Below are 27,349 nucleotides of genomic sequence, written 5' to 3' on the forward strand. Positions count from 1 at the left end.
ACAGGAGAGTGAGACCAAATCATGGACGCTAATATGTGGGACAGGAGAGCCCTGCGCTATAGGCCTATAAATTACATATTGGCTTACATTGAAAAAACTATTCTAAATGCTGAAATGAAGTGGGGTTGGGATTACTCACTAGGGTCTTCATAGAGGTTTTGTTAATGGCACGGATGTTGTGAATGATCAGCCTTTTGGGATTGTCATCATATTTCAATGGCAATACATTCCACTATGCAGCATAATGAAAAATGTGGTTTCCAATTTTGTGAGGAAGTTGCAAAACCTTGCAGCCTCAGCCTCAAGTTTAGCCTCATTTTTGTTAATCAGATTGAGGAATAGGTTGAATTGACCAATCCGTTGGGTCGTCACCCATATGTAATGAAATAGGAGATGAGGATGACCGCACAAATTTAAGTCAGTGCAACAGTCAGACTGAACTAATTGATACAAAAACACCAAACACAGAGGGGGGAGGAGAAATGCAGTGAAAGGTAAATATGGTGAGGAATGTGTCACACAGCACAAGAAACCCCAAACATAATTTTAACTAATAAAGGCAATACTTGAGATATTGAGAATAGGCAGAAAGGGCTCCCGAGTGGCGCAGCAGTCTAAGGCACTGCATCTCAGTACTAGCTGCATCACTAATCAAATCAAATGTATTGGTCACATACAAGTGTTCAGCAGATGTTATTGTGGGTGTAGTGAAATGCTTGTGCTTCTAGCTCCGACAGTGCGGTAATATCTAACAAATCATATCTAACAGTTTCACAACATATACACAAAATATATGTAAATCTAAGTAAGGAATATATATATATATATATATATATATATACACACACACACACACACACACACACACACACACACACACACATACTACCGTTCAAAAGTTTGGGGTCACTTAGAAATGTCCTTGTTTTTGAAAAAAGGCTTTTTTTTAACCATTAAAATAACATCAAATTGATCAGAAATAGGGTGTAGACATTGTTAATGTTGTAAATGACTATTGTAGCTGGAAATGGCAGATTCTGAATGGAATATCTACATAGGCGTACAGAGGCCCATTATCAGCAACCAAACCCTTCTGCATTTATGTTAACACAGCTGAAAACTGTTATTCTGATTAAGAAAGCAACAGAACTGGTCTTCTTTAGACTAGTTGAGTATTTTTTAGCATCAGCAATTACAGGCTCAAAATGGCCAGAAACAAAGGCTTTCTTCTGAGACTCGTCAGTTCTTGTTCTAAGAAATGAAGGCTATTCCATGCAAGAAAATTGTCAAGAAACTGAGGATTTCGTACAACGCAGTGTACTACTACTCCCTTCACAGAACTGACCAAACTGCCTCTAACCAGAATAGAAAGAGGAGTGGGAGGCTGCAGTGCACAATTGAGCAAGAGGACAAGTACATTAATGTCTAGTTAGAGAAACAGACGCCTCACAAGTTCTCACCTGACAGCTTCATTAAATAGTATCCGCAAAACACCAGTCTCAAAGTCAACAGTGATGAGGCGACTCAGGGATGCCTCCTCTACTCCCTGTTCACTCATGACTGCATGACTCCAACACCATCATTAGGTTTGCAGATGACACAACAGTGGTAGGTCTGATCACCGACAACAACGAGACAGCCTATATAGGGAGGAGGTCAGAGACCTGGCCGTGTGGTTTCAGGACAACAACCTCTCCCTCAACGAGATCAAGACAAAATAGATTGTGGACTACAGGAAAAAGAGGATTGAGCACGCCCCCATTAACATCTACTGGGCTGTAGTGGTGGAGCAGGTTGAGAGCTTCAAGTTCCTTGGTGTCCACATCACCAACCAACTAACATGGTCCAAGCACACCAAGACAGTTATGAAGAGGCCACAACATAACCTATTCCCCCTCAGGGGACTGAAAAGATTTGTCATGGGTCCTCAGATCCTCAAAAGGTTCTACAGCTGCACCATCAAGAGCATCTTGACTGGTTGCATCACTGCCATATGTATGGCAACTGCTCGGCCTCCGACTGCAAAGCACTACAGAGGGTAGTGCGTACGGCTTAGTACATCACTGGAGCCAAGCTTTCTGCCATCCGGAACCTCTATACCAGGCGGTGTCAGAGGAAGGCCATAAAAATTGTCAGACTCCAGCCACCCTAGTCATAGACTGTTCTCTCAGCTACCGCACGGCAAGCGGTACCGGAGCGCCAAGTCTAGGTCCAAGTGGCTTCTAAACAGCTTCTAACCCCAAGCCATAAGACTTCTGAACATCTAATCAAATGGCTACCCAAACTATTTAGATTGCCCCCCCCCCCCCCCCCCCTTACACCGCTGCTACTCTGTTATTATCTGTGCATAGTCACTTTAATAACTCTACCTACATGTACATATTACCTCGACTAACCAGTGCCCCCGCACATAGACTCAGTACGGGTACCCCTGTATATAGTCTCACTACTGTAATTTTACTGCTGCTCTTTAATTACTTGTTCCTTTTATTTCTTATTCATATTTTTTAAACTACATTGTTGGTTAGGGGCTTGTAAGTAAGCATTTCACTGTAAGGTTGTGTGTAATAACATTTTATTTTATTTATAGAATACAATACAGTATATACATATGAGATGGTGTGATGCAATATGTAAACACAATTGAAAAGTGACTAAGATACCGTAGAATAGTGTGGAGTGCAGTTTATACATATTGTGACGACCCTCCTGCTCTGTCTGCCGTATTCTTTCGCTTTGCTCTTGTTTTCCTTATTAGGATGTTGGCGGGCTGAGCTGGGAGGATCTTCAGCGACATGGGACACACGTGGGCCCGGGTGTGTCCCCGGATAAATGCACCAATTCCCCATTCATTGGGGAGACCCTCCATGCATGCACACTTATAGATTTTGGTTGTGACATTTTTGTGGCCATTTGGTTGCTTTGGTACCTTTCAACACTCTTCATTATCACCTTTATGCACACAAACACTCACCATTGTTAATTGTATTTAGTTTACTTCAGTTAATAAATATATTTTGTTATTCCTTATCTCCACCTTGTCTCCTTTTTGTTACGAACTTCGAGCTGGTTCGTGATGAAATGAGTAATGCTAGATACGGAAACATTATTAAAGTGGCAGTGATCCATTTCTAAAATTGGCAGTGATTCCAAATCTTTGTCTATAGGCAGCCGCCTCTGATGTGCTAGTGATGTTTCGCAGTCTCATGGCCTTGAGATCGAGAGACTGAAAAACAGCTTCTGTCTACACAGACCCTGGTTCGATTCCAGGTTGTATCACAACCAGCTGTGATTGGGAGTCCAATAGGGAAGCGCACAATTGGCCCAGCGTTGTCCGGGTTTATCCGGGGTAGGCCGTAATTGTAAATAAGAAACTATTTTTTTAACTGACTTGCCTAGATAAATGTTAAATCAAAAAATGTAATTAAATAAATTGTCTTTGGTATAGGCCTGTAATTTGTTGCAATGCTTTTTTTTGTCATTTCATTGGCAATGACATGCAGCTTGGATCATTACGGTCATTGAGGGTCCTCCCAAATGTGAGTAAAATTATGTCCTCAGGTTTAATGGGGTGATTGTAGTCTAGTCGGGTGGGAGTGGCTACTATTTTGATAACGGGTGAAACAAAAACAACTGGATCGCCAACCCGTAGCTTCGTCCAGCAACTAGGCATTTGTATTCACATTTATTTGATCAATTCTGACTTTTACAGGTTAATATAAATGTAGTTTATAGCCCACCCTGAAAATGTGAGTCACATCCTCTCTGTTTTTCAGGCACTGGGTACCAAAACAATCAACATGTGCTTTTGATGTATCATAATAAATCTGCGGTAGTCAGATCGTCAAATCAAATGGGATTTTGCGTTCACTTGTCAGTAAACTTGTGGACGGTTTAGTTCTATCCAACAAATACGTGATAAACCCGAATCAGAACTTGTATTGTGACGCAATAAGAAGCTTTTATTCTGCGTTCTGGTTTCATGTCCTTGCTCTTATTTTTGACATTATCTGCCCAGATTTTGATATTTGCCTCTACGATCAACATCCTACGAATTGTTCCAGCCTTGGATTTTCCGACGTGTAGGCTTCATCTGCTCATGCTCCAGCAGAACCAGCCAGCCCAATTACCAACATGGCTGTAAATGTTTCTTACGTATACATTTTTATTTTATGTATTCATCATTTCATATCCAAAGCCGCAGTCGAAGGGAGATTCTCCGACTTCAAAAGCTGTGCAGACGAGGAATGCAGTAGTAAGTACTTGGCGCTGAACTCAAGCGAACTTTCAGGATACTTCCATCTTTCCATAGCTAGCTAGCTTGACCGGTGTTGTCATTTCAAAGGAAGTTGTAAATACCAATACATAATAACCTAATGTAACGGATGTGAAACGGCTAGCTTAGTTAGCGTGGGCGCTAAATAGCGTTTCAATCAGTGACGCCACTTGCTCAGAAACCTTGAAGTAGTAGTTCCCCTTGCTCTGCAAGGGCCGCGGCGTTTGTGGAGCGATGGGTAACGATGCTTCGAGGGTGACTGTTGATGTGTGCAGAGGGTCCCTGGTTCGCGCCCGGGTATGGGCGAGGGGACGGTTTAAACTTATATTTACATTGATGCTGTTGACCCGGATTACTAGTTGACTAACTAGCTACATGACAACTTGCCAGTTGATCTGGCGACTGCCACTAGCTAGCTACACACAATAAGAGATGTTAGCTTGATTGTAATCAACCTCTATAGTTACTTACTAAATGGACCATAAATATATCAAAATTCTGTTGGTTTAGGAAGCAAATTGCAAGATGGTGTATAGGCCTGGTTAGCTATAAAGCTAGCTATTGTTGACATAAAATACTGTCATGTCATTAACCCCTCTGCTTGCAAGTTCTTCTCTTTTTACATCTACCTTATCAAGACAAAAACAATATTCTATTTACCCTTAATGCTTGGCTTTCCTTTTGGATACTATGGCTCTGTAAAAAGAGAAGCAGATACAGTGCCTTGTTTCAGGCTTCAAACATAAAGATATAAAACTGTATTTTTTTGTGAAGAATCAACAACAAGTGGGACACAATCATGAAGTGGAACGACATTTATTGGATATTTCAAACTTTTTTAACAAATCAAAAACTGAAAAATTGGGCGTGCAAAATTATTCAGCCCCTTTACTTTCAGTGCAGCAAACTCTCTCCAGAAGTTCAGTGAGGATCTCTGAATGATCCAATGTTGACCTAAATGACTAATGATGATGAATACAATCCACCTGTGTGTAATCAAGTCTCCGTATAAATGCACCTGCACTGTGATAGTCTCAGAGGTCCGTTAAAAGCGCAGAGAGCATCATGAAGTACAAGGAACACACCAGGCAGGTCCGAGATACTGTTGTGAAGAAGTTTAAAGCCGGATTTGGATACAAAAAGATTTCCCAAGCTTTAAACATCCCAAGGAGCACTGTGCAAGCGATAATATTGAAATGGAAGGAGTATCAGACCACTGCAAATCTACCAAGACCTGGCCGTCCCTCTAAACTTTCAGCTCATACAAGGAGAAGACTGATCAGAGATGCAGCCAAGAGGCCCATGATCACTCTGGATGAACTGCAGAGATGTACAGCTGAGGTGGGAGACTCTGTCCATAGGACAACAATCAGTCGTATATTGCACAAATCTGGCCTTTATGGAAGAGTGGTAAGAAGAAAGCCATTTCTTAAAGATATCCATAAAAAGTGTCGTTTAAAGTTTGCCACAAGCCACCTGGGAGACACACCAAACATGTGGAAGAAGGTGCTCTGGTCAGATGAAACCAAAATTGAACTTTTTGGCAACAATGCAAAATGTTATGTTTGGCGTAAAAGCAACACAGCTGAACACACCATCCCCACTGTCAAACATGGTGGTGGCAGCATCATGGTTTGGGCCTGCTTTTCTTCAGCAGGGACAGGGAAGATGGTTAAAATTGATGGGAAGATGGATGGAGCCAAATAATACAGGACCATTCTGGAAGAAAACCTGATGGAGTCTGCAAAAGACCTGAGACTGGGACGGAGATTTGTCTCCTTTTGCAAGGAGGAATGGGAAAAAATTTCAGTCTCTCGATGTGCAAAACTGATAGAGACATACCCCAAGCGACTTACAGCTGTAATCGCAGCAAAAGGTGGCGCTACAAAGTATTAACTTAAGGGGGCTGAATAATTTTGCACGCCCAATTTTTCAGTTTTTGATTTGTTAAAAAAGTTTGAAATATCCAATAAATGTCGTTCCACTTCATGATTGTGTCCCACTTGTTGTTGATTCTTCACAAAAAAATACAGTTTTATATCTTTATGTTTGAAGCCTGAAATGTGGCAAAAGGTCGCAAAGTTCAAGGGGGCCGACTACTTTCGCAAGGCACTGTAAAACAAGGCTTACTTTAGTGATTTGTATTCTATTCACGCTCTGATTGTGCATGGGGCACAAAGGGTGGACGCTGAGGTAATGGGCTGAAATCTTTGGTAGGGGTGAAACAACTGATCTTTGAATCATTCCTCTCCACAGTGCTCTTGTGCCGGGGGAAAGCTTTTAGCGATTTCACCGGACCAGACTGTCGGTTTCTGCCATTTAAAAAAGGAGAGACTATATATGTCTACTATAAACTCTCAAGCCAAAGGACAAATATATGGGCAGGGAGTGTAAGTATGAGTTAATATTTAATTACAGCACCTGTCAAACGTTTGGACACATCTACTCATTCAATGGTTTTACTTTATTTGTACTATTTTCTACATTGTAGCATAATAGTGAAGACATCAACACTTTGGAAAACACATGGAATCATGTAGCAACCAAAAAAGTGTTAAACAAATCAAAATATATTTTAGATTCTTCAAAGAATCCAATGTCTTGATGACTGCTTTGCACACACTTGGCATTCTGTCAACCAGCTTCATGAGGTAGTCACCTGGAATGCATTTCAATTAACAGGTGTGCCTTATTAAAATTTTATTTGTGGAATTTATTTCCTTCTTAATGCGTTTGAGCCAGTTGTGTTGTGACAAGGTTGGGGTGGTATACATAAGATTTGGTAAAATACCAAGTCCATATTATGGCAAGAACAGTGCAGTCGCAAAAACCATCAAGTCCTATGATGAAACTGGCTCTTATGAGGACTGCCACAAGAAAGGAAGACCCAGTGCTACCTCTGCTGCAGAGGATAAGTTCATTAGAGTTAACTGCACCTCATATTGAAGCCCAAGTAAATGCTTCACAGAGTTCAAGTAACAGACATAGCCCAACATCAACTGATCAGAGGAGACTGTGTGAATCGGGCCTTCATTGTTGAATTGCTGCAAAGAAACCACTACTGAAGGACCCTAATAATGATAATAAGAGACTTGCTTGGACCTAGACACATGAGCAATGGACATTTAGACTGGTGGAAATCTGTCCTTTGGTCTGATGAGTACAAATTTGAGAGTTTTGGTTCCAACTGCCGTGTCGTTGTGAGATGCAGAGTAGGTGAACAAATTATCTCGACTTGTGTGGTTCCCACCGTGAAGCATGGAAGAGGTGTGGGGGTGCTATGCTGGTGACACTGTCTGTGATTTATTTAGAATTCAAGGCTCACTTAACTGGCATGGCTACCACAGCATTCTGCAGTGATACGCCAACCCATTTGGTTTGTGCTTAGTGGGACTATTATTTGTTCCTCAGCAGGACAATGACCCAACACATCTCCAGGCTGTTTTGGGCTTTTTGTGTGTTTTTTTTTTTTTGAGTGATGGAGTGCAGCATCAGATGACCTGGCCTCCACAATCTCCCGACCATAACCCAATTTGAGATGGTTTGGGATGAATTGGACCGCAGAGTGAAGGAAAAGCAGCCAACAAGAGCTCAACATATGTGGGAACTCCTTCAAGACTGTTGGAAAAGCATTCCTGGTTCAACAACACCACAAGCATTTTGCGACACCTGCAATAACATCTGCTAAACAAGTGTATGTGACCAATAAAATTTGATTTGATTTGGGCTACTTTGAAGAATATCAAATATATTTAGATATTTTTTTGTACACTTTTTGGGGGTTACTACATGATTCCATATGTGTTATTTCATAGTTTTGATGTCTTCACTATTATTCTACAATGTAGAAAATAAAGAAAAACTCTTGAATGAGTAGGTGTGTCCAAACTTTTTTACTGGTACTTTATGTGATAACATTGCAGTCTAGAAGGAATGTTGAAGCTTTTTCTGTTTTGTTAACATGTTTCATTCTCTGTTTTGTTTCCATTTCTTACAATAGGTTGGTAACCACTTTGGTTACTTCAATAAGGACCAACTCGTAATCAATCACATATACACTGAAAAAGAATTGGAGATTCCTGCTGAGGTAAGTCAATAAATAGATGTAGGCCTAGTTCACTACTGCCAATGCATCATCGCTTAAAACATTATCTGGAATGACTGAACTTCTTTCTGAAATAGGTAGTATGACTCAAACAATGTTTTCTTTTTCTTTTCAGGAAACCAACTTTGTTTGCTTTGACACTGAACACGATAAGTTTGACAGTTATGACATTGATTCACTGTTAGGTTCCTCTTTATTGTTAACAGACCAGGAGGAATCTGTGCAAGTAGCCACAGAGACTTTTTACCTTAACAAAAGTGCTGAGAGCACCACGGTGGAAGTGGATGAGCCTCCACCTGAATTGACATTGTTAGAAAATGATGAGATTGATAGGGATGTTCCTGAGGACATTGATAAGGTTGTAGAGGTTCTAGATAATGATGATCTGAGACATTTTGAGGCTTTAGAGTCCTCTCTGCCTCACCCTGAAACTCTTGACACAAAAGGAGTGGAATATAACACTGTACTTGAGACCACAGCTGAGAGGATCAAAGATTACCTTCAGAAAGATCAGCAGAGGACAGAGGACTCTGTGCCGTACAGTGTTGTTGAACCAGAGGAAGGTGAGATCAAAGAAACCCCCTCAGAACCTCTATCCAAAGATGATCCTGAATTAGAAAATGCACCTGATGGTTTTTCAGAAGGCAGACCTATTCCGGAGTTAAAAACCACACTTGGAATAACTTTTGATGCTGTCACTTCTAATGATGAGGAAAGTGACAAGACTGAATATCAGCAGGATGAGGAAAGTGATTATCATCTCAGAGAAACTCCATTGCTGGCTTTTTCTGAAGAAAGTTCTAATTTGGAACACGAGAACATTCTGGAATCTGATCATACAGATGAGGAAGACAGTCTATCAGAGGTACCTCATACACAGAAACAGGACTCCAAGGACAATAACCTGTGGTCTGCATTTGGTGATACAGTTTTTAACGTTGTCAGTGGTGGGGAAAGAATAGCTCATGTTGCCAGTTCAGAGGAAAATGAGGAGGATGACGAAGGTGAGATTACACCAGAGCAGCCTCCCAAAATTGAAGAACCCAAGGAGTCATTTGGCTGTTCTACTTCCTCTGAGCTAATCTTTGAGCAACCTGCAGACTCTAATTTCAGTGAGGATGCTGTCAAAGTACCTGATGAGGATTCTCAGATGTTGCAGTTTGAGGATGAATCTGAAGAAGCTGACATTGAACCTTCAACACCTCCTGCTTATGAGGCAGGACACACTGAGGCTTTAGCAGAGAATCTTACAGTAGATGACAGCCCAGTCCCTAAACAGCTCTCACAGACAGACATGCTCTCAGACTTTGATAGTAAAATTAACGAATTAGAGCTGAAACAAGCTGTTGAAGAACTCCCCATACAAAAAGAGGAGTCAATAGATTTCTCACAAGTAGAGAATACATTTAAACAGGGTGGTACAGAGCTTTTTAGACTATTGCGAGAACCATACCAGAAGATCCCGGATCCAAGTAAAAACACAATGGTGAAAGAGAGCCATCTTGAACTCCCCATAGAGGAGGATGATTCAATACACCTAGTGGGGGAAGAGATTGAGGAAGAGTTGCTAGAGGATGAAAATGTGGTATTGTCTTCATCCAAAACTGAGCACACTGATGAAAATGACACAGAAAGTCTATCTGAATTTGGGTCAGAGCAACCCAATAATTATACACAAACCGATGTTGTATCCAGTGATGTGTTGGATGTGGTCCAACACGACGAGGCTATTGACATAGAACCTGAGGTGCATGAGACTGAAAATGATGCTGAAAGCCACACACCCTCACTTAAAGATAAAGTTCTGGATCCCCTTCAAAAAAAGGAGATGGAATACAGTGACAATGTGTTGAGGCTGACACTATTGCGAGACCACTTCAAGGAGGAGGATAAGGAGCGCCTCCAAAATATTCTAGGTCTTCAGAATCTCTTTAGGGTGGAGTTCCTGTTTTCTGACCTGGAGCTGAAGGCTGCCTGGCTGTCCCAGACAAACACCAGTAAGGACATTGAAAAGGTGCTGGAAGCCATTTTGGAAGCCTCTGAAACCCCAATCCTGGATGAGATTGAGAGGATGCTGGATGCCCAGGAGAACGCTGACCTGCAGCAGGAGGCTGGTGAGTTTGTTGAGGAAGTTTCCATCTTGGACGACTTCCAGGAATTGGTGTTCACCCTGAGTCAGAAGTACTCAACGGCCAGAAACAGTGCTCCCATGGCAGTGGGCAGTCAACTACACCCTGACACAGGTAATATTTTTTTTTTCAGCTTATGTTCATGTCAGAGTATAGGAGGATTAAAACCTTTTGTTAAATAAATATTTAGAAAGTCTCATTACATTGCTAATGACGTGATAATAATGCCTGGAGATTTGGTTTGCAGAATAAGCTGTATTTAAGAAATGCCCAAGAAGTACAACAAAGTAAATAGTAATCTGTTGACAGAACAAATACACTTCCTGACAATTACAGTTAGATTGTAATGCATGAACATTTACTCACTGTTTGCACCTCTCTGAATGTTTCAAAAGATGGGGATATGTCTGATGATGCGGAGGAAGAGAAGACATTCCCGCAGTCTGTGGAGGACATAAACAAGGACAACCTCACTGTGACAGAGACGGGTGAAGAGACTAAGGCACCTGAGAAGCCTGCCCATGATGGTCACAAGATACCAGATATGGGCATTGAGGAGGATAGTGGGTACTTGAACAGAAACAAAGACAATCAGGCAAGCTCTAAAACTCCAGAAGAAATCCAGAGGGGCCCTCAAACTATTTTGGAAAATACATTGGACATGGGACTTAGCGTAGACATGGATCACCCTCCCTCAGGTAGGTGTTCATTATATTTCCCTACTTTTGAAATTGTGGTGAGATGTAAACTGTATGCATTAACCTAATTTGCTTGTGCTGTATTTCCAGGCTCTCTGGAGTCACCTCCTGTCACTGATTTCCATGAAGATGAGCAGAGTGGTTCATCATTCGTATCAGTGCTAATTTTATCTGGTCATCTCATCACCCTGTTTTATGAGTATCTTGGAATATATGGTGTTATGGTAAGTTACCTCATGTATTTCTCTCTTGTGAATGGGCTTTCCTTTCCATTGTAATTGACTAATTGCCTGCATGTAGTGCTTAGGACTCAAGTATTCATACTTATTTTATTATTGCTGGGACAATGCATGTATTATTTTTATTTGGGGGGGCATTTGCCATGCTGACAGCGTTACCCAACCCTTCCCCTTTTTTTCAACTGGTAGTTGAGTACAGCACCGTTTCCGTTAAATTAAACGTTCCAGAACGTAAAAACGTACTGAATGCAGCCCAGGTTCAGTGATCCTTTCCCATTTTTTTGTAGACGTGTTCTAGTGAAGTGTAGGCTGAAGTTAAGTGTCCACAGCCGGTGTTTTGCTTATTGAGTGGGATATAAATGATCCCGCTACTCGTTTTACCAGGCTTTGCGTAGAGTAATCGCGTTCAGAACTCTAAAAGGAGGCTAGTAGACATGTTGTTGGCGAAGCAGAGTCAGCATTGGCAAGCTAACCTTCAAGCTTAGGTTATAGTAGCTAGAAAGATAGGTACATATTGTCCTCTCCTGGGTAAATAGAACCACGATGAAGGATCCTCTCCAGTAGTCGACAACGTTGATCAGTTGGTGAAATTAGGATTTTCGGGTTTACGCAAACGACTTGCATTGCAAGTCACAAGCCAAACTAACTTGATAGCCAGCTCAGCTGTCAAAGTAACGTACAGTAGCGATGGATTCGGAAGAAACAACCCCATTACCCACTTTGCCCCTGATGACAGAATTTGATCAACTGTCTGTCTTGTACTGTCTTGTACTTCAATATGCAAGTAGTTGGCTACAATGTAGCTAGCTGGCAAGTCAAGTCTTAGGCCGCCATATGGCTGGCTGGCTAGCTACATTTGAAACTGAATCTTGTTGGCAACTTCATTGTCTTGGGGAATGATTTTGTCCAACAATACCTAATGCATTTCCCAAATAGTTGCAGCCTAGAATGGGTCACTTGATTGCTCTTAGTTTAGATTTTTTTCGAAGTGGAAGTTGCCTGTCCTCTTCCTCATTAAAAAAAATGGCTCACTTTCCAGACTAGCAGTATCTGTTCTTCCTGTATCTGGGTCTCAGATCGAGAGGTGCCTTCAAGTTGTTGAATTTTGCTCTGACAGCTTCCCCTTACATAACTATCACCTGAGGTTACATGCCATTCAAATCTACACATGGCTCATGTCTAGTGATATGTTATGTAATCATCTGTTTTGTTTATTGGCCATTTTACAGGGTGAAAGGCTACATGATGCAATCTTTTGCACTCTAAATCCACATAGGCCTAAGGCTTGTTAGTTAGATCCAATCTGTGGTGATTCATTTAGCTATTCCCTGAATTTCACTGAGAGACTGCGATGGAAGTTCTGTATTGTGCAAAGGTCACCATGGATGGACAGTGTTAGGACCCCAGGCCAATCCAATCCCAATTGATTACATAAGGTCAAGGCAAATCTTCTCTCTATTGATTTTGATCAACACTAGGTTATAGTCTATGTCTATTTCTAAACCCACCTTGATTTGATCTGATCTTTGCATTGACCTAGAGGGTGGTCAGTGGGATATCCATTAGCCATGCTTGTAAATGGAACACTGGAATGCCTGATGGTTTAGTTCAATGTTTTTAACATCACTTATTTTCATCTGTCATCTCAGGCCAACTATTACCCAACTTATTTGCTAAGCCTGACATGTGCTGTCGTAATACTGATTGGACCTGTCTCTCCCCAGATGGTCACCAGTCTGCCAGAGCACTGGAAGCCAGGTCCAGACTTCTACAGCGTGTTCTGTGAACCCGTGCTGGTCACTGCAGGTGCCGGGGTCATCGGCTTCCTCTTCTGGAGGAGCATTCTATCTGTAAGTCGTTGTTGCACAGTTACCGCTTTCATAATTTCTGATTGCTTTATGTTATTCTATGATGTATTGTATGCTACCATTGAGGAGGCTGTTTGCTGCCACTTTTTTGTTTTCCTCCTCACAGGTCAAAAGCAAGTCATATCTAAGTAAGTTCTTCTCTCTGGCTATTTAGGGTGCATAGTGAATCCTCATTCATATTGCTTACAGGCTGTTGTCCTTGTCACGTGTAAACCATGTCTGATTTCATATTCTCGTCATGTATTTTTTTAGTTACTGAAAAAGAGCTGGTGGACAGGATGATAATGCTTGAACAAGAGAAGAAGGAGATACTCCAAAAGGTCGCTGAAGTGCGGCAACGGGTAAGTTGCAGAGACTTTTCACTGACTAAGATCCAGAATTTTGAGTTCAATGTGAATTAAGGGACATAATGTTTTGACAGTATATTTCTACTGGGTTCCCCTTAGGGCGAAGAACTTAAAGAAAATCAAAAGCTGTCTGAAAAATCTGCCACTTTATCTCTGGAGAAGATCCAGGATTTGGAGGTGTCTCTGAGAAATATTATCTTGATCACATGTCATTGTCATGTTGACAATTATTTAATTTTTTATTATAATTGTTTTCTTCTCCATAGTGTTTAAATTGACTACGCATTTTCTTTTTCTATCCAATAGAATATTGTGCAAGAGATGGAGAGACAAAATGAGCGCCTGGATGAGGAAAATCACTTACTCGCCATATCCTTTGACAAAGAGCGGGCCAATACTGCGAAACATGAAGATATGGTGAGTAGTATTGAGCGATTTGGCTGTAATTAAAATGTTTCAGAACAACCAATTCTCTGATGTCGGTTCAATTATTTGAATCCCATTAAGTTAGTTTATTATGTGAGCTCAATGTGCCGTTTCTCTAGAGAGAAATCAAATGAAGCACAAACTTTGGGACGTTGTAGTTTTCAACAGGCAAATAAATATTCAACATAGTTTAGTGCAGAAAATGTGGTAATTGACTAAAATGACCACAATCCATTACAGCTACCTGGACTTGTGCGGGCAGTCACAGAGAGAAAGTGACAGCCTGCAAACAAAAGAGACACCCTAGAGAGCAGTTGCTTTCGTGATGTAGACAGCATAGGCAGCTACTATTAGCCAGCTACTATCCTAAATAGGATGGCTCGTTGATGAGCACAGAGAAAGATGGTTGTCATTATGTTTATCATTATCTTTGCCCATAGATGTCCGAAATGGACAAAACCATTGAGAAGTTGAAGCGCAGCAAGAAGAAGACCCAGGACGCACTCTCCAAGGTATATGTCATATACGTGAACATGCCCAATGAAAATATGTCAATTATATTAATACCCCCTCCTTTTTCGAACATTCTGTTAAAAATCGCGCAACTTTTCAGCGTCCTGCTACTCATGCCAGGAATATAGTATATGCATATGATTAGTATGTGTGGATAGAAAACACTCTGAAGTTTCTAAAACTGGTTAAATCACGGCTGTGACTATAACAGATCGTGTGTTTCATTGAAAAACGCAAGAAAAACTGCTCTCTGAAAGCTAAAAATAATTTCCATAAGTCACTTTCATGGGTTGTTAAAAGAGGACAAAATTTAATATCGACCTGCATGCAATTCATACAAATTCCACACGATGTCGCCATTGTCGTCATTTTCAATTGAATTTTTTGTTGGAAAATCCAACTATCTGGCTTCCGTTTCTTCCAGTCTCCACCAGGACGCTGTAAATGTGGACATTGGCAGCCATTGATTTGCAGACGAGGAGCTATTGAATATACATCGCCCTGTAATCATTTTGATAGATTATAAACGTTTACTAATACCTAAAGTTGGATTACAAAAGGATTTCGAAGTGTTTTGTGAAAGTTTATCGTCGACTTTTTTCATTTTAAAAAATGACGCAGCGTTTAAAAACAATGTTTTTTTCTGAATGACACAGCTTCCATAGAAAGCTATTTTGGGTATATATGGACCGATTTAAACGAAAAAAAGACCCAATAGTGATGTTTATGGGGCATATAGGAGTGCCAAGAAAGAAGCTCGTCAAAGGTAATGAATGTTTTATATTTTATTTCTGCGTTTTGTGCTGCGTCGGATAAGCAGAGTCTTTGTTTACGTCGCATTCAGGCATTTTGAGGTGGTGCATGCTATCAGATAATACCTTCTCATGCTTTCGCCGAAAAGCATTTTAAAAATCTGACTTGTTGGCTAGGTTCACAACGAGTGTAGCTTTAATTCAATACCCTGCTTGTGAATTTTGATCAAGGTTTGAGTTTTAACGAGTACATTTAGCATTTAGCGTAGCGCATTTGCATTTCCAGGTGCCTACTTGAGACATATGCGTCTCAAGTAGAATCAAGAAGTTAACATTGCAACAATCAAATGTAAAGTGTTTATTTCCTTTTAATTATCCTTATCATTGAATCTGTAGTCTACCATTCTGATGGATGAAGTCAAGCTCCGTGAAGATGCCCGGAATGTCCAGCACCAGGTTCTGGAGAAGGATATTGCCACCCTGAAGGAGGAGAACCTCTCGGTGAGTACCAATATGGAACAACGATTCACAATTTAAGCCTCAAGACATTGTGTAGGACTCATTGGCCATGCAGTGCCTGCATAGCATTGTCCTTATGACCTAATTTCCTTGTTACAGCTGCACCATGCTGCCAAGTTGTGGGAGGAGAAGCACAGGGAGACAAGAGAGCAGATCAAAGTCTACCACAAGTCTCAGAAAGACCTGGAGGATTCCCTCGTTCAAAAGGACCACAACGTTGAGGTTTGTTTTTTACACGTTACGATATTGTTACACACATCAATTCCTGTTCACACCTTCTCAAATGTACCTTGATGACAAAGAAACATGTCACCTTTATTATGTTCCAAAAAAATACTTCTTGACTGATTCCAGGGGAAAAGTGTCTCAATTGGTGCTTCTCAACCTCTCTGGCAGGTTCTGTCTGACCTGCTAGGAGACCTGGAGGCCTGCGATGACCTGAAAGGTGGAGTTGTGGCTAACGGGGAAGCCTTTAACGGTAAGTCACCTGACACTGTGTCCTTATCAGAGGAGGCTGGTGGGAGGAGCTATAGGAGGATGGGCTCCGTGTAATGGCTGGAATGGAATGAAAAACATGGAAACAGTGTGCTTGACTCCGTTCCGTTTACGCCATTATAGTGAGATGGTCCTCCTATAGCTCCTCCCACCAGCCTTCTCTGATTAGGATACTGTCATGTGATTTGGTCTTATGTAGCAACATTTTAAATCGTTTTTACATTGGATTAAGGTAGAGACTTGGAGCAACAAAATGGTATTTCAAACACTACAGTTGAGGAACAATGGGAAAGTAATTCTGCTTTGAAAGTTAATAAGCTTGTAACTCATACTGGAGAGCTCTTCTTTGTCTATACCCATTCAGCATTGTTCACACCCTCTTTAACCTTAGCCCCACCCATCTCTTTAAGGATTCACATGTGAGGTCGTGTACTAAACTACCAAAGATTTCAAGACTAAAGGCTGGTTTACACTACGTCTATCGACATGTCTGTAGACAGTTGTCGCGGTGACATGAACATTCTATTATGAAGAGAAAATCGAATCACAAAAAACGACAGGCCGCATGACATCAGCAGCCTGGTGGTCCAAAATAGCATAATTGGTGTATTTTAACACCAATAAACCCAACCATTTAAAAATGGAATTTTGTATATGTCAATCTAGCAAACCAAGAACATTTCTAAACATTGGTTTGGTTTGTTTCTAGCTTGTTAGTTGGCTAGCCAGTTCAAATAATGACCATATCATATACCTGACAAAGTCTTAACTTTAGCTAATTAGTATTCATTATTACAGGAAAATAAACTCACAACAAAATCATTATATACAAATTAAGAAAATAGCTTACGGATATTAGTGTGACGAAGTAAAAGCAGGGTATTCTACTGGAGAATTTTAGTACTTGGACAGTGTCTCGCTGGCCTAACGTTATATCCTAATTTGGACTTTTATGCAGGTCATGTTCTTCACGTCTCTGGTGATCACACACATATCAAATAAAATCTGGTTACTTGCATAGTGGAGACTTTTGTTTAGCTAGCTAAACAATTAACCATAATCCAAACTCATAACGTTACTACCTTGCATGAATCCCCTGGTAGCTAAAACTAACCAACTAGTTCAATGTTAACCTAGCTAGCTAACATTAGGCTATAACTAGAAATGCAAATGCGTCTGCGATATGAATAATATTATTACACAGATCAATCACTTAACATTAGTTGGCGATCCAGCCAGCTAACGTTAGCTAGCTAACAATATGCTTTATTTTGCAATGAGAAAACGACTTTCTGACAATTAGAAACATATATCTGAAAATAGTTTCCCTTAATTTGAAGATGTATAAAACACCTGTCTCCAGAATACAACAGCCTTCAATGTGTTCTATTTTCGACTGCCTCTGCATATTTGCAATCAAACCACAGAATTTTCTCCATCTACTTAGCTATCATACTCTGCTTCCACCGGACAGTCCACTGATTTCAAAACTTGGTCCTCCTAAAAGTGGAGAGCATCTTTTCAAAAAAGCTGCGTTAGAAAGGATTACTTACACATACTGAGAAGCTCATGTTATAGACCAAAGCGTGCTACATGGCAGACCAATCCGAACTCGTTTCATGGCGCGTCCAGCTCATCCATTATCTCAGCCAATCAAGACTAGAGGGAAGGTTCCTTCCTTTTTCTGTGGCTAAACTAACTCGGCTCGTAGTTTACCATTTTTACTCGTATTTACGGATGGTATACAAGTTTGTTATTAAGGCACATGGAAGTTCACATACCAGAAGGCATTTTGCAAAAAAGAAAACGCATTTTGATAGTTATACATGATAGTTATACATTCAAATGCCTCTCCTGTGAATTATTGACATGGTACATACGCCTACTTTCCTGAAACGTGTCACTGTGTTTACTATTATTTGTTTCAGACAAGCAGACCATCATCCAAAACCGCATTAAGCAAATGATGGTCGTCTCTCGGGTAAGACTGAGTTCTTTCTTGAACAGACCCAGATTTCTGTGTACCTGAAGGCAGGTAAAACTTGTGCTCAGAACCAAGAAGTGTGTCAACTCTTGCACTAACTGTTGGCAGAACTTTCCACAGGTCCAGACCACTCTGTCTGTTGTGGAGGAAGAGCGCGATCGCTTCATGACCAAGCTGCTGAACGAAGAGAAGTCCAGGAAAGAGCTGGAAGGTATGTCCCAGCAACTAGAATTTGATATGCATCACTCCCTTTTCTCTCTCAACACTGTCAACTTGTTTTCGCCACAGAGCAATTTCAGAAGCTGGAGCATGACATCTTGTTGGTGAAAAGTGACAAGAACCACATGGAGAACCAGTACAAGACCCTGCAGCAGAAGAATGACATCATGACCGAGATGTACCAGCAGAAGGAGAACGCTTTGCAGCAGTAAGTAGAATCAGAAGTGGTGCAGTTCATGCATTAATACTATAGTAGGGTTTGTTCTCCATGGTTCCACAGCATTAAAAAAAAAATCATTGTCTTTTACTGTATTATTTTACTGTGAGGTTTGAGGTTTTCAAATGGACTTAAAGTAGAGTTTGATTTAATTTGTGTGTCGCCTTACAGGAAGCTGACCAAGGAGGAGTTTGAGCGCCCCAACAAGGAAGACCGGCTGACGAAGGTGGACAGCAAGGCCCTAGAGGAGGAGGTCAAGGTGTGTAGGCAGCGCGTTAAAGAGATCCAGGATAAGCTGAAACGGACCGAGAAGTCCTACAAAGCCCAGATCATTAAGCAGGAGCAGAAATCTCACGAGAACTGGGTTTGTACAATACAACTTTTTTTTTGTCCATTTGTTAAAGAAACAACATGTCTCATTTCTCAACCCCCATCGATGGCACATACATTAGGATCAGGACATTTTTTTTTAAGTATTCTGTTTGGCCAGTCATTTGTAAGGTGAATTTAGTCCAAAACAGGAGATTTTAAATGTCTATTCCTTCTCTCTAGGCGATTGCACGCGCCGCAGAGCGAGCTATGTTCAACGAGAAGAAGGAAAACATTCACCTTCATAACTTGTGAGTGCAACACTAATACAACAGACTCAATTGGGCTATACCAATGCAGGGCTCAAGGCTTATTTAGTTGATGGCACCAGCACATGATTTGGTTGCATACATTTTTCACCACTGCACGGATATAATGACCTGATCTGTGTCCCATAATGTACCTGCATTCCATACAGAACCAGGCTAATATTGACTAGCCATCTTTACATTAGCATGCCCTTGAGTTCTAACATTGATTTGGATAGATTTACTCAGGGTGCAATGTGACTTTTTTGTCAGTGGAAGTTTTATAAATCCATTGAGATGCATGCTTTCTCTCTCTATTCAGCTAGTAATAGGCTACATTTGGTTATTAATTAATGATATATTAAAAAGCTGTATGATATAATTTTGCAATGTAAGACATTGCTCTGTTTGTTAGAATTGCGGAAATGTATTTTCTAAAGTAAGCCTGTAAAATATTATTTTACATTTAAAAATAGTATGTTGTCCCTTAATCAAGACAGACTGCTTTTTGAAGGAGAGTTCAATATGTCTACAGTAGGCTAGCCAAGACAAGTGCTAGTTGTCTTTGTAGCTTTCTTTTTTGTACACTATCAACAGTAGCCAGTAGAATATATTTTTTCTCCAGTGACAAGCGAACTGAGATGGTATTCTAGGATTCAAAAAGTAAGATATTTCTTCTAACACATCCAGGGAATGCATGATTGGTATTTTGATGTGAAACCTGTCCAATTAGGATCCAAAATGATCCAATATGTCTGCCTACACAGCTTGACCTAGGCTATATTATTCACCACCTGAGGAAGTGGAAACTCAAAACACTTATCTAGATTGCTAACTCTAAAAATGTTAATGTTACTAGATAGCTAATTTATTAGCAAATGTAATGTCTTACAAAAGATTTCCAGCACTAGGCCCGTCCAGGCTACTGGATGTAGCCCTATTCACTGCAAATGGTGCACTCCACCGGCGCATCAAAACCATGTACTACATAGCCTACTCCGGTTGTTAAGTGGTGCCATGAGCTCCATATTGAGAAATGTAATTGTATACTCACAGAAAGCTGTGACTCTCCTCTCTGTAACTAGAACAACAGTAGCTGCTTTGCAAACGGCCTTTTTCCGAATTGCATTTTAAGCAGCGGTCATATGGTTGTGCTAATTAGAATGCGCACCTCACCTATTGCTCACTCAAAATGGAGACAGGCAGATCCTTTCATTTGGTTAATTTTTGGTCAATATCACATTTACTTTTTGAATGAGTCATAATAGTAAAGTAAAAAGAGAAGCATTGTGAACCAAAGGTTGCACTGCCAAGTCGAAGGGCCACAAATGCAAGTGTTTTGGTCACAGTTTTGCAAGCTGTATTAGTCTAGATTTGGAGGTACAGTATTGAGAATCTAAATGCCTGGTCTCTTTTTTTCACCCTAGACTGACTTCCATGTCCAGCAAGCTGAATGAGCTCCGTAGGCCTCTGTTCAAGCCCACCCTTGGGATGGCTCCCATGCCTCTCCGACAAGGTAAGAACCAATCCTCAGTTCACGTTATTTAGTGCTGGCGACTGGCACGTCTGCATTCAGTAAGGGAAAATTGTCAGAACATATCTTGCAGATAGAAATGAAATGAATAGGGCTGATATGACACTATTCTTGAGGACAGAGAATCATATTTCTATCTGAACGTTCTGTAACGTTCCTGGACATTTCTATTGTCTTGTCGGTTGGATATCAGCTGTGACTGCGTTTCAAATTAGATCTTGGACTTTTTGACTGTCTGATACCCCATCTGCTGTTTGACTTCCACCCTCTGAAATGCATGTTTTCCTGAGGTTTTGATTTGTATTCCTTGCAGCTGGTCCAATGTGGAGAGACGGACAGTGTTTTGTTAAATGGTTTTGCTAAACAGGTGATTAGTACGGGCCCTCACCTGTGAGTGGAGGTGCCCCTTCCCCCTCCTCTCATGATAGAAGTTCACGGGTGCCCCCCTGTGGGGTGAAGGAACGAGCCCTATCGGGAGTCTCCTGAACCCCCGGCCCGGACAGCCTTGGCCCTGCTGATTGGCTGAGCAGTACCATCCCTCAGCCAATCAAACCCCCCTTGTTCACCCTTGTATGCCCTGACTCCCCGCTTTCTTTTTCACCTTTCCTTTTCCCTGTCTTTACCTCCGCTGTGGTGTTTTAATAATTCACTTATTTTTCTTCCTACTGCTCTCATCCTGCTCCTTACTGGTACCCACCTCTGACCTTTTCCTCTTCCTAATGTTTGTCTTCTGATTACGTCCTCTCTGATTTTCAAAGACATTCTTTCCTGTCTCTTTCACTGCCATCTTTTCTCCCTCTACTGCCATCTTTCTCACCCGTGTTTGCGTGTCCAGACGACCCAGAATGCTCCTATGCCCCTGTTTGCTTTCACAATTTGGAATAACCGCTCTTGCATGCCTCTTGCTCTTTCAGTATTATGGTGGAGTTTTTGTTGTGTTCAGCTGTTGTGTGTGGAACTCGTTAGGTTACAAAAGCTTCAGCCTTTGCTTTCCCTTGTGGGATTACTGCATTCCATACATTTTTATGTTTAAAATATACACTACCGTTCAAAAGTTTGGGGTCACTTAGAAATGTCCTTGTTTTTGAAAGAAAAGCATTTATTTTTGTCCATTTAAAATAACATCAAATTGACCAGATATACAGTGTCTACATTGTTGTAAATGACTATTGTAGCTGGAAAGTTTTTTATTTTTTTTATGGAATATCTACATAGGCGTACAGAGGCCCATTATCAGCAACCATCACTCCTGTGTTCCAATGGCACGTTGTGTTAGCTAATCCAAGTGTATAATTTTAAAAGGCTAATTGATCTTTAGAAAACCCCTTTGCAAGTATGTTAGCACAGCTGAAAACTGTTGTTCTGATTAAGGAAGCAATAAAATTGGCCTCCTTTTAGACTAGTTGAGTATCTGGAGCATCAGCATTTGTGGGTTCGATTACAGGCTCAAAATGGCCAGAAACGAAGCACTTTCTTCTGAATCTCGCCAGTCTATTCTTGTTCTGAGAAATGAAGGCTATTCCTTGTGAGAAATTGTCAAGACACTGAATATCTCGCACAACGCAGTGTACTACTCCCTTCACAGAACAGCGCAAACTGGCTCTAACCAGAATAGAAAGGAGTGGGAGGCCCCGGTTCACAACTGAGCAAGAGAACAAGTACATTAGTGTCTAGTTTGAGAAACAGACGCCTCACACGTTGAGGAACTGGCAACTTCATTAAATAGTACCCGCAAAACACCAGTCTCAACAGTGAAGAGGAGACTCCGGGATGCTGGCCATTTTGAGCCTGTACTCGAACCACGCAGCCGTTATACTGCTCAGGAAGGAGACGCATTCTGTCTCCTAGAGATGAACTTAATCCTAACCGACTTGTTGAAAAACACGTTTTAATGACTCCAACCTAACTGTATATACACATACACACAGTACCAGTCAGAAGTTTGGACACCTACTCATTCTAGGGTTTTTATTTTTACTATTTTATACATTGTAGAATCATAGTGAAGACATCAAAACTATGAAACAACACATTGAATCATGTAATAACCAAAAGTGTTGAACAAATCAAAATATATTTGTGTAGCCTCCCTTTGACTTGATGACACCTTTGCACACTCTTGGCATTCTCTCAACCAGCTTCACCTGAAATGCTTTTCCTACACTCTGTGGTCAAACTCATCCCAAACCATCTCAATTGGGTTGAGGTCGGGTGATTGTGGAGGCCAGGCCATCTGATGCAGCACTCCATCACTCTCCTTGGTCAAATAGCCCTTACACAGCCTGGATGTGTGTTGGGTCATTGTCCTGTTGAAAAACAAATGATAGTCCCACTAAGCGCAAACCAGATGGGATGCCGTACCACTGCTGTGGTAGCCATGCTGGTTAAGTGTCCCTTGAATTCTAAATAAATCACAGACCGTGTCACCAGCAAAGCACTATCACACCACACCACCTCCATGCTCCACGGTGGGAACCACACATATGGAGATCATCCGTTCACCTACTCTGTGTCTTTTTGAGACACAAAGGTTGGAACCAAAAACTCTCACATTTGTACTCTTCAGACCAAAGGACAGATTTCTGTCAGTCTCATCTCCATTGCTCTTGTTCATTGGCCCAAGCAAGTCTCTTCTTATTGGTGTCCTTTTAGTGGTTTCTTTGCAGCAATTCGACCATGAAGGCCTGCTTCACGTGGTCTCCTCTGAACAGTTGATGTTGAGATGTGTCTATTACTTGAACTCTGAAGCATTTATTTGGGCTGGTAACTCTAATGAACTTATCCTCTGCAGCAGAGGTAACTCTTGGTCTTTCCTGTGGCATTTCTCATGAGAGCCAGTTTCATCATAGAGCTTGATGGTTTTTGCGACTGCACTTAAAGAAACTTTAAAAGTTCTTGAAATTTTCCAGATTGACTGATCTTCATGTCTTAAAGTAATGGACTGTTTCTTTTTGCTTATTTGAGCTGTTCTTGCCATAATATGGACTTAGCCCTATTTGGTAAAATACCATCTTTATACCACCTACCTTGTCACAACACAACTGATTGGCTCAAATGCATTAAGAAGGAAAGAAATTCCACAAATGAACTTTTAACAAGGCACACCTGTTAATTGAAATACAGTCCAGGTGACTACCTCATGAAGCTGGTTGAGAGAATGCCAAAAGTGTGCAAAGCTGTCATCAAGGCAAAGGGTGGCTTCTTTGAAGAATCTCAAATATTCTGGTACTGGTACTTCTAGTTCTGGAAGAATAATATCCTACCATGACATGACCAAACATTTTCCTCGGACTGCAAATAGACCAGACTTTGCTATAAATAGATGGTAGCATGAACCAGTAACGTGGTCTTGAGTCAGGTGCCTAATGACAACCAGGAGAGCCAAGGTTAGCATTCTAGAAGATTTGACGTTTTACGTTGATGTATCACCGTGTATTTATTGTCCAACAGGACCACGACCTCGCGGCCGTTACCCTCCTGACCACAAACACCCAGTGGCTTCTAGACCTGGTAGGGATTGTATTTTTTGTCAATGAGGGTTGATGTGGTATTATCCCTAATCGAGCCCTTATCCTAAATCTCCTCTAATCATTCTGCCCTTTTTATCCTCCACAGACACCATGGCCCCAAGTACATCCTCACCAAGCGATCTGGGCAGCTCGGTAAGTGTCTCAAATTGACTGAAAATGTCCACAGGTTATTTACTTCCTTATTACGTAACAATGTCAGGAGGGAAAAAGTGACATGGAATTAGAGAAGGAAAGTTTCAACGAAACACCGTGAGTCCTTACGGTCTTATGGGCATCTCTCCCCCCTGTTCCTCCATCATGTGGGTGTGTTTGCACTAAACAGACCGCTCCACTAGAGTCACAGGCTGAGGCCCAGGCCTCCACCGAGAACCCAGAGGCAGTGAGTATTATGTTGGAGGCAGCAGTGGCAGGGATGTGGATGTGTGTGTGAGCATGCTTACCCCAGCCGTGGATCAGTGGCTGGAGTGGCAGTCAGCTGGGTAGTGGCTTCACAGGGTTGTCAGACTTAACATTGCTGGCTGGAGTCTGACATGCGTGGTTGCTTGTTTTAAGGAGCTTACAGACGGGCTGCGGTAAACTGAACATTTCTGCCTACTGTGTGTAGATGCCAGCGGTCTCGGTTGTTGTCAGCTCGACGGTTGTGATTTTAAAACATTGGTTGGTTGGCGAGATGGACTCTGCTCAATGGTCAACCATGCATATTTTGAAGCCTTGAGCGTAGAGCCAACGCCGCAGCTCACTGGAGTGAGTACCACGAACGGCGACAATTGCAAAACTGCTTGCCTTTTGCCGCCCTAGTCCCATTGAAGTCTGAAGACCTTTGCCGCTCCCCGTGGCCCGTCTGTAAGCTCCTTTTTATTTTTTCCCTATATTACAACACCCACCCTCCCTCTGACCCCCACTGAATGAATTGGTGACACTGTTCTACAAAGCCATAACTTCAGCACAACTACATGATGGATATCTCAAATGTGTTATCATTTAAAGCTGTGTGTGTTTTGAGGTTAATGCTTTGTGGAAACGGTCCTGATTCTGAATCGGTGTGTAGCACTTGGTTGTGTGATTCTTGTGGGACTGTGTAACTTGACTTATTATTGTGGGATATTGTTGTCTTTCTCACCAGTGCATAATTGTTTGTTTTGTTCTAACCTAACGAAACTGTTTGAATCAGATGAAAGGGACTCTCATTGTTGGTGCCAGCAGCAGGGCTACAAGTACAATGGACCTATTGCTATTCTTTGTTTTAATATTTTTTGTTGTTGTTCCTCTAGAACACTCGACCTCAGGGTCCTGGCTCCCTGCTGGTCTCTCCCATCAGGCCCCCCCCCGACTCAAGACCCGGCCCCCTCAGACCAGTCATCAGCCATCCCTCCGGACTCTGCTACCGTCCCATTCCCGGACGCCACCACATCCCTCCTCCCCCACCCTTCATGCCTCCCGTGTACCGACCAGACAACGGACACTCAGGCATGATGCCTCCTGGACCCCCACCGCCTAACGGACACCCGTTGATACCACCCGGACATCGGCGTCCAACTCCTGGTGCTTACAGTCCCCCTTCCCCACACAACCGGTACCTTCCTCCACCTTCTCACTATGAACCGGTGCCTCCCCCATTCGGTAGGTGGTGAATTCTGGCCCCCAGCTTTTATCTCAAGTTGAGTCTTTGTTATTCGCATCGCTAACCACAACTGAAATACTATTGTTATGTTGGTACTACAGTGTTATATTTAATTTGTTTGTTCATTTTTCCTTCTACCTAGGTGTTTCCGGCAGCACTCCTATGGCCCGACCCATGGGACCCCCACATACCTACGTGCACTATGGACCACTTGATCACTCCATCCTGCCCCCTGGGGTGGCCCCATACCCTCATGTCGGCCCCAGAGACTTCCCTATGCAGCCACAGGTCCCACATGGCCATGACTCTTCAGTGGGCCCCCAGCCCGGCGCTGGCCCCCAGGGCCAGGGGCAAGACTATAGGTCCCAGCAGGCAACAGCTGCCCCCCAGGACTCAGACAGCTCTGCCATGGCAGAGCCTTAGACACCTACCAACCATTAACGACCCAGCTACATTTAATCAACCAAACAACAGAAGTATCTAAAAAGTTAGTTCCTATTAAAGCATCAGAAAATCAATGTCTTATGTTTCTTGTCTGAAATGTAATAGACTTGAAGAGGAGTAGTACTGAGGCTTGTTACTCTGCAAGAGGTCCTATTGTGCAATAACATTTCTATTGTGTGACTGAGCTTTTTTTTAAAGGTTATGTTGATTTTTGTATTCATTTCACAATGTTATCATGGTTTCCTGTGGAAATTATTATTAAAAAGAAATGGACCCCAAGCTTTTGGGTTGCTTGATCAATCATTTCAGAAGTACCATATTATCTGAGCTCTTCCCAAAACTCTCTTCAGAATGAACTGAAAGGGAAAGTTGAAAGTCAGATGTAATTTACTGTTCTTAGGATATTTTATTAATAAAACTGGTAAAAGATACTGCAGTTTTCTATTGTTCATATGACGCATATGACAACTTTTGCGATCCATTTTAGTTTGAAAGGAAATGTCTGACAGTGCATTTTGTTTTGTATGGGTAGCTGCATTACATGTGAAAGGCCAGTAAATCACCCACTAACTGAACACCTGTCATATTACATTTGTTTCACATTTGTTTCTTTTTGTTATGTTACATCAGGAATGCATCACATTTTTTCTATTTATTATCAATAAAAATAAAATAACCAATTATTTTTTTGCACGTGACTAAAGACTATTTGCATTAAATGTATATCATTGCATGCTTTGGTTAGAAATGTTTTACTCTGTAGGTCCCAGAACTTTTCTTTGTACCCACTGACTATTTACCTCTACCAAAACACTT

General features: G+C 41.6%; 1 protein-coding gene across 1 annotated transcript; it reads left to right on the plus strand.

The window, feature by feature from the left end:
- Positions 1-4,134: 4,134 nt before the first annotated feature.
- On the plus strand, positions 4,135-26,549 carry LOC139406976 (transport and Golgi organization protein 1 homolog). Its single transcript, XM_071150197.1, is given in 28 exon segments — positions 4,135-4,255; positions 6,533-6,666; positions 8,277-8,363; positions 8,497-10,624; positions 10,906-11,208; positions 11,299-11,432; positions 13,172-13,297; positions 13,422-13,443; positions 13,568-13,656; positions 13,762-13,839; positions 13,969-14,079; positions 14,529-14,600; positions 15,750-15,854; positions 15,972-16,094; positions 16,269-16,350; positions 18,296-18,348; positions 18,472-18,562; positions 18,640-18,778; positions 18,959-19,151; positions 19,340-19,407; positions 20,832-20,920; positions 21,306-21,349; positions 21,351-21,432; positions 24,392-24,448; positions 24,554-24,606; positions 24,791-24,847; positions 25,740-26,088; positions 26,232-26,549. Coding segments are annotated over 28 exon segments (5,271 nt in total). The 3' UTR covers positions 26,513-26,549.
- Positions 26,550-27,349: the final 800 nt, after the last annotated feature.

This window comes from Oncorhynchus clarkii, chromosome 4, assembly GCF_045791955.1.
Source record: "Oncorhynchus clarkii lewisi isolate Uvic-CL-2024 chromosome 4, UVic_Ocla_1.0, whole genome shotgun sequence".
Classification (NCBI taxonomy): domain Eukaryota; kingdom Metazoa; phylum Chordata; class Actinopteri; order Salmoniformes; family Salmonidae; genus Oncorhynchus; species Oncorhynchus clarkii.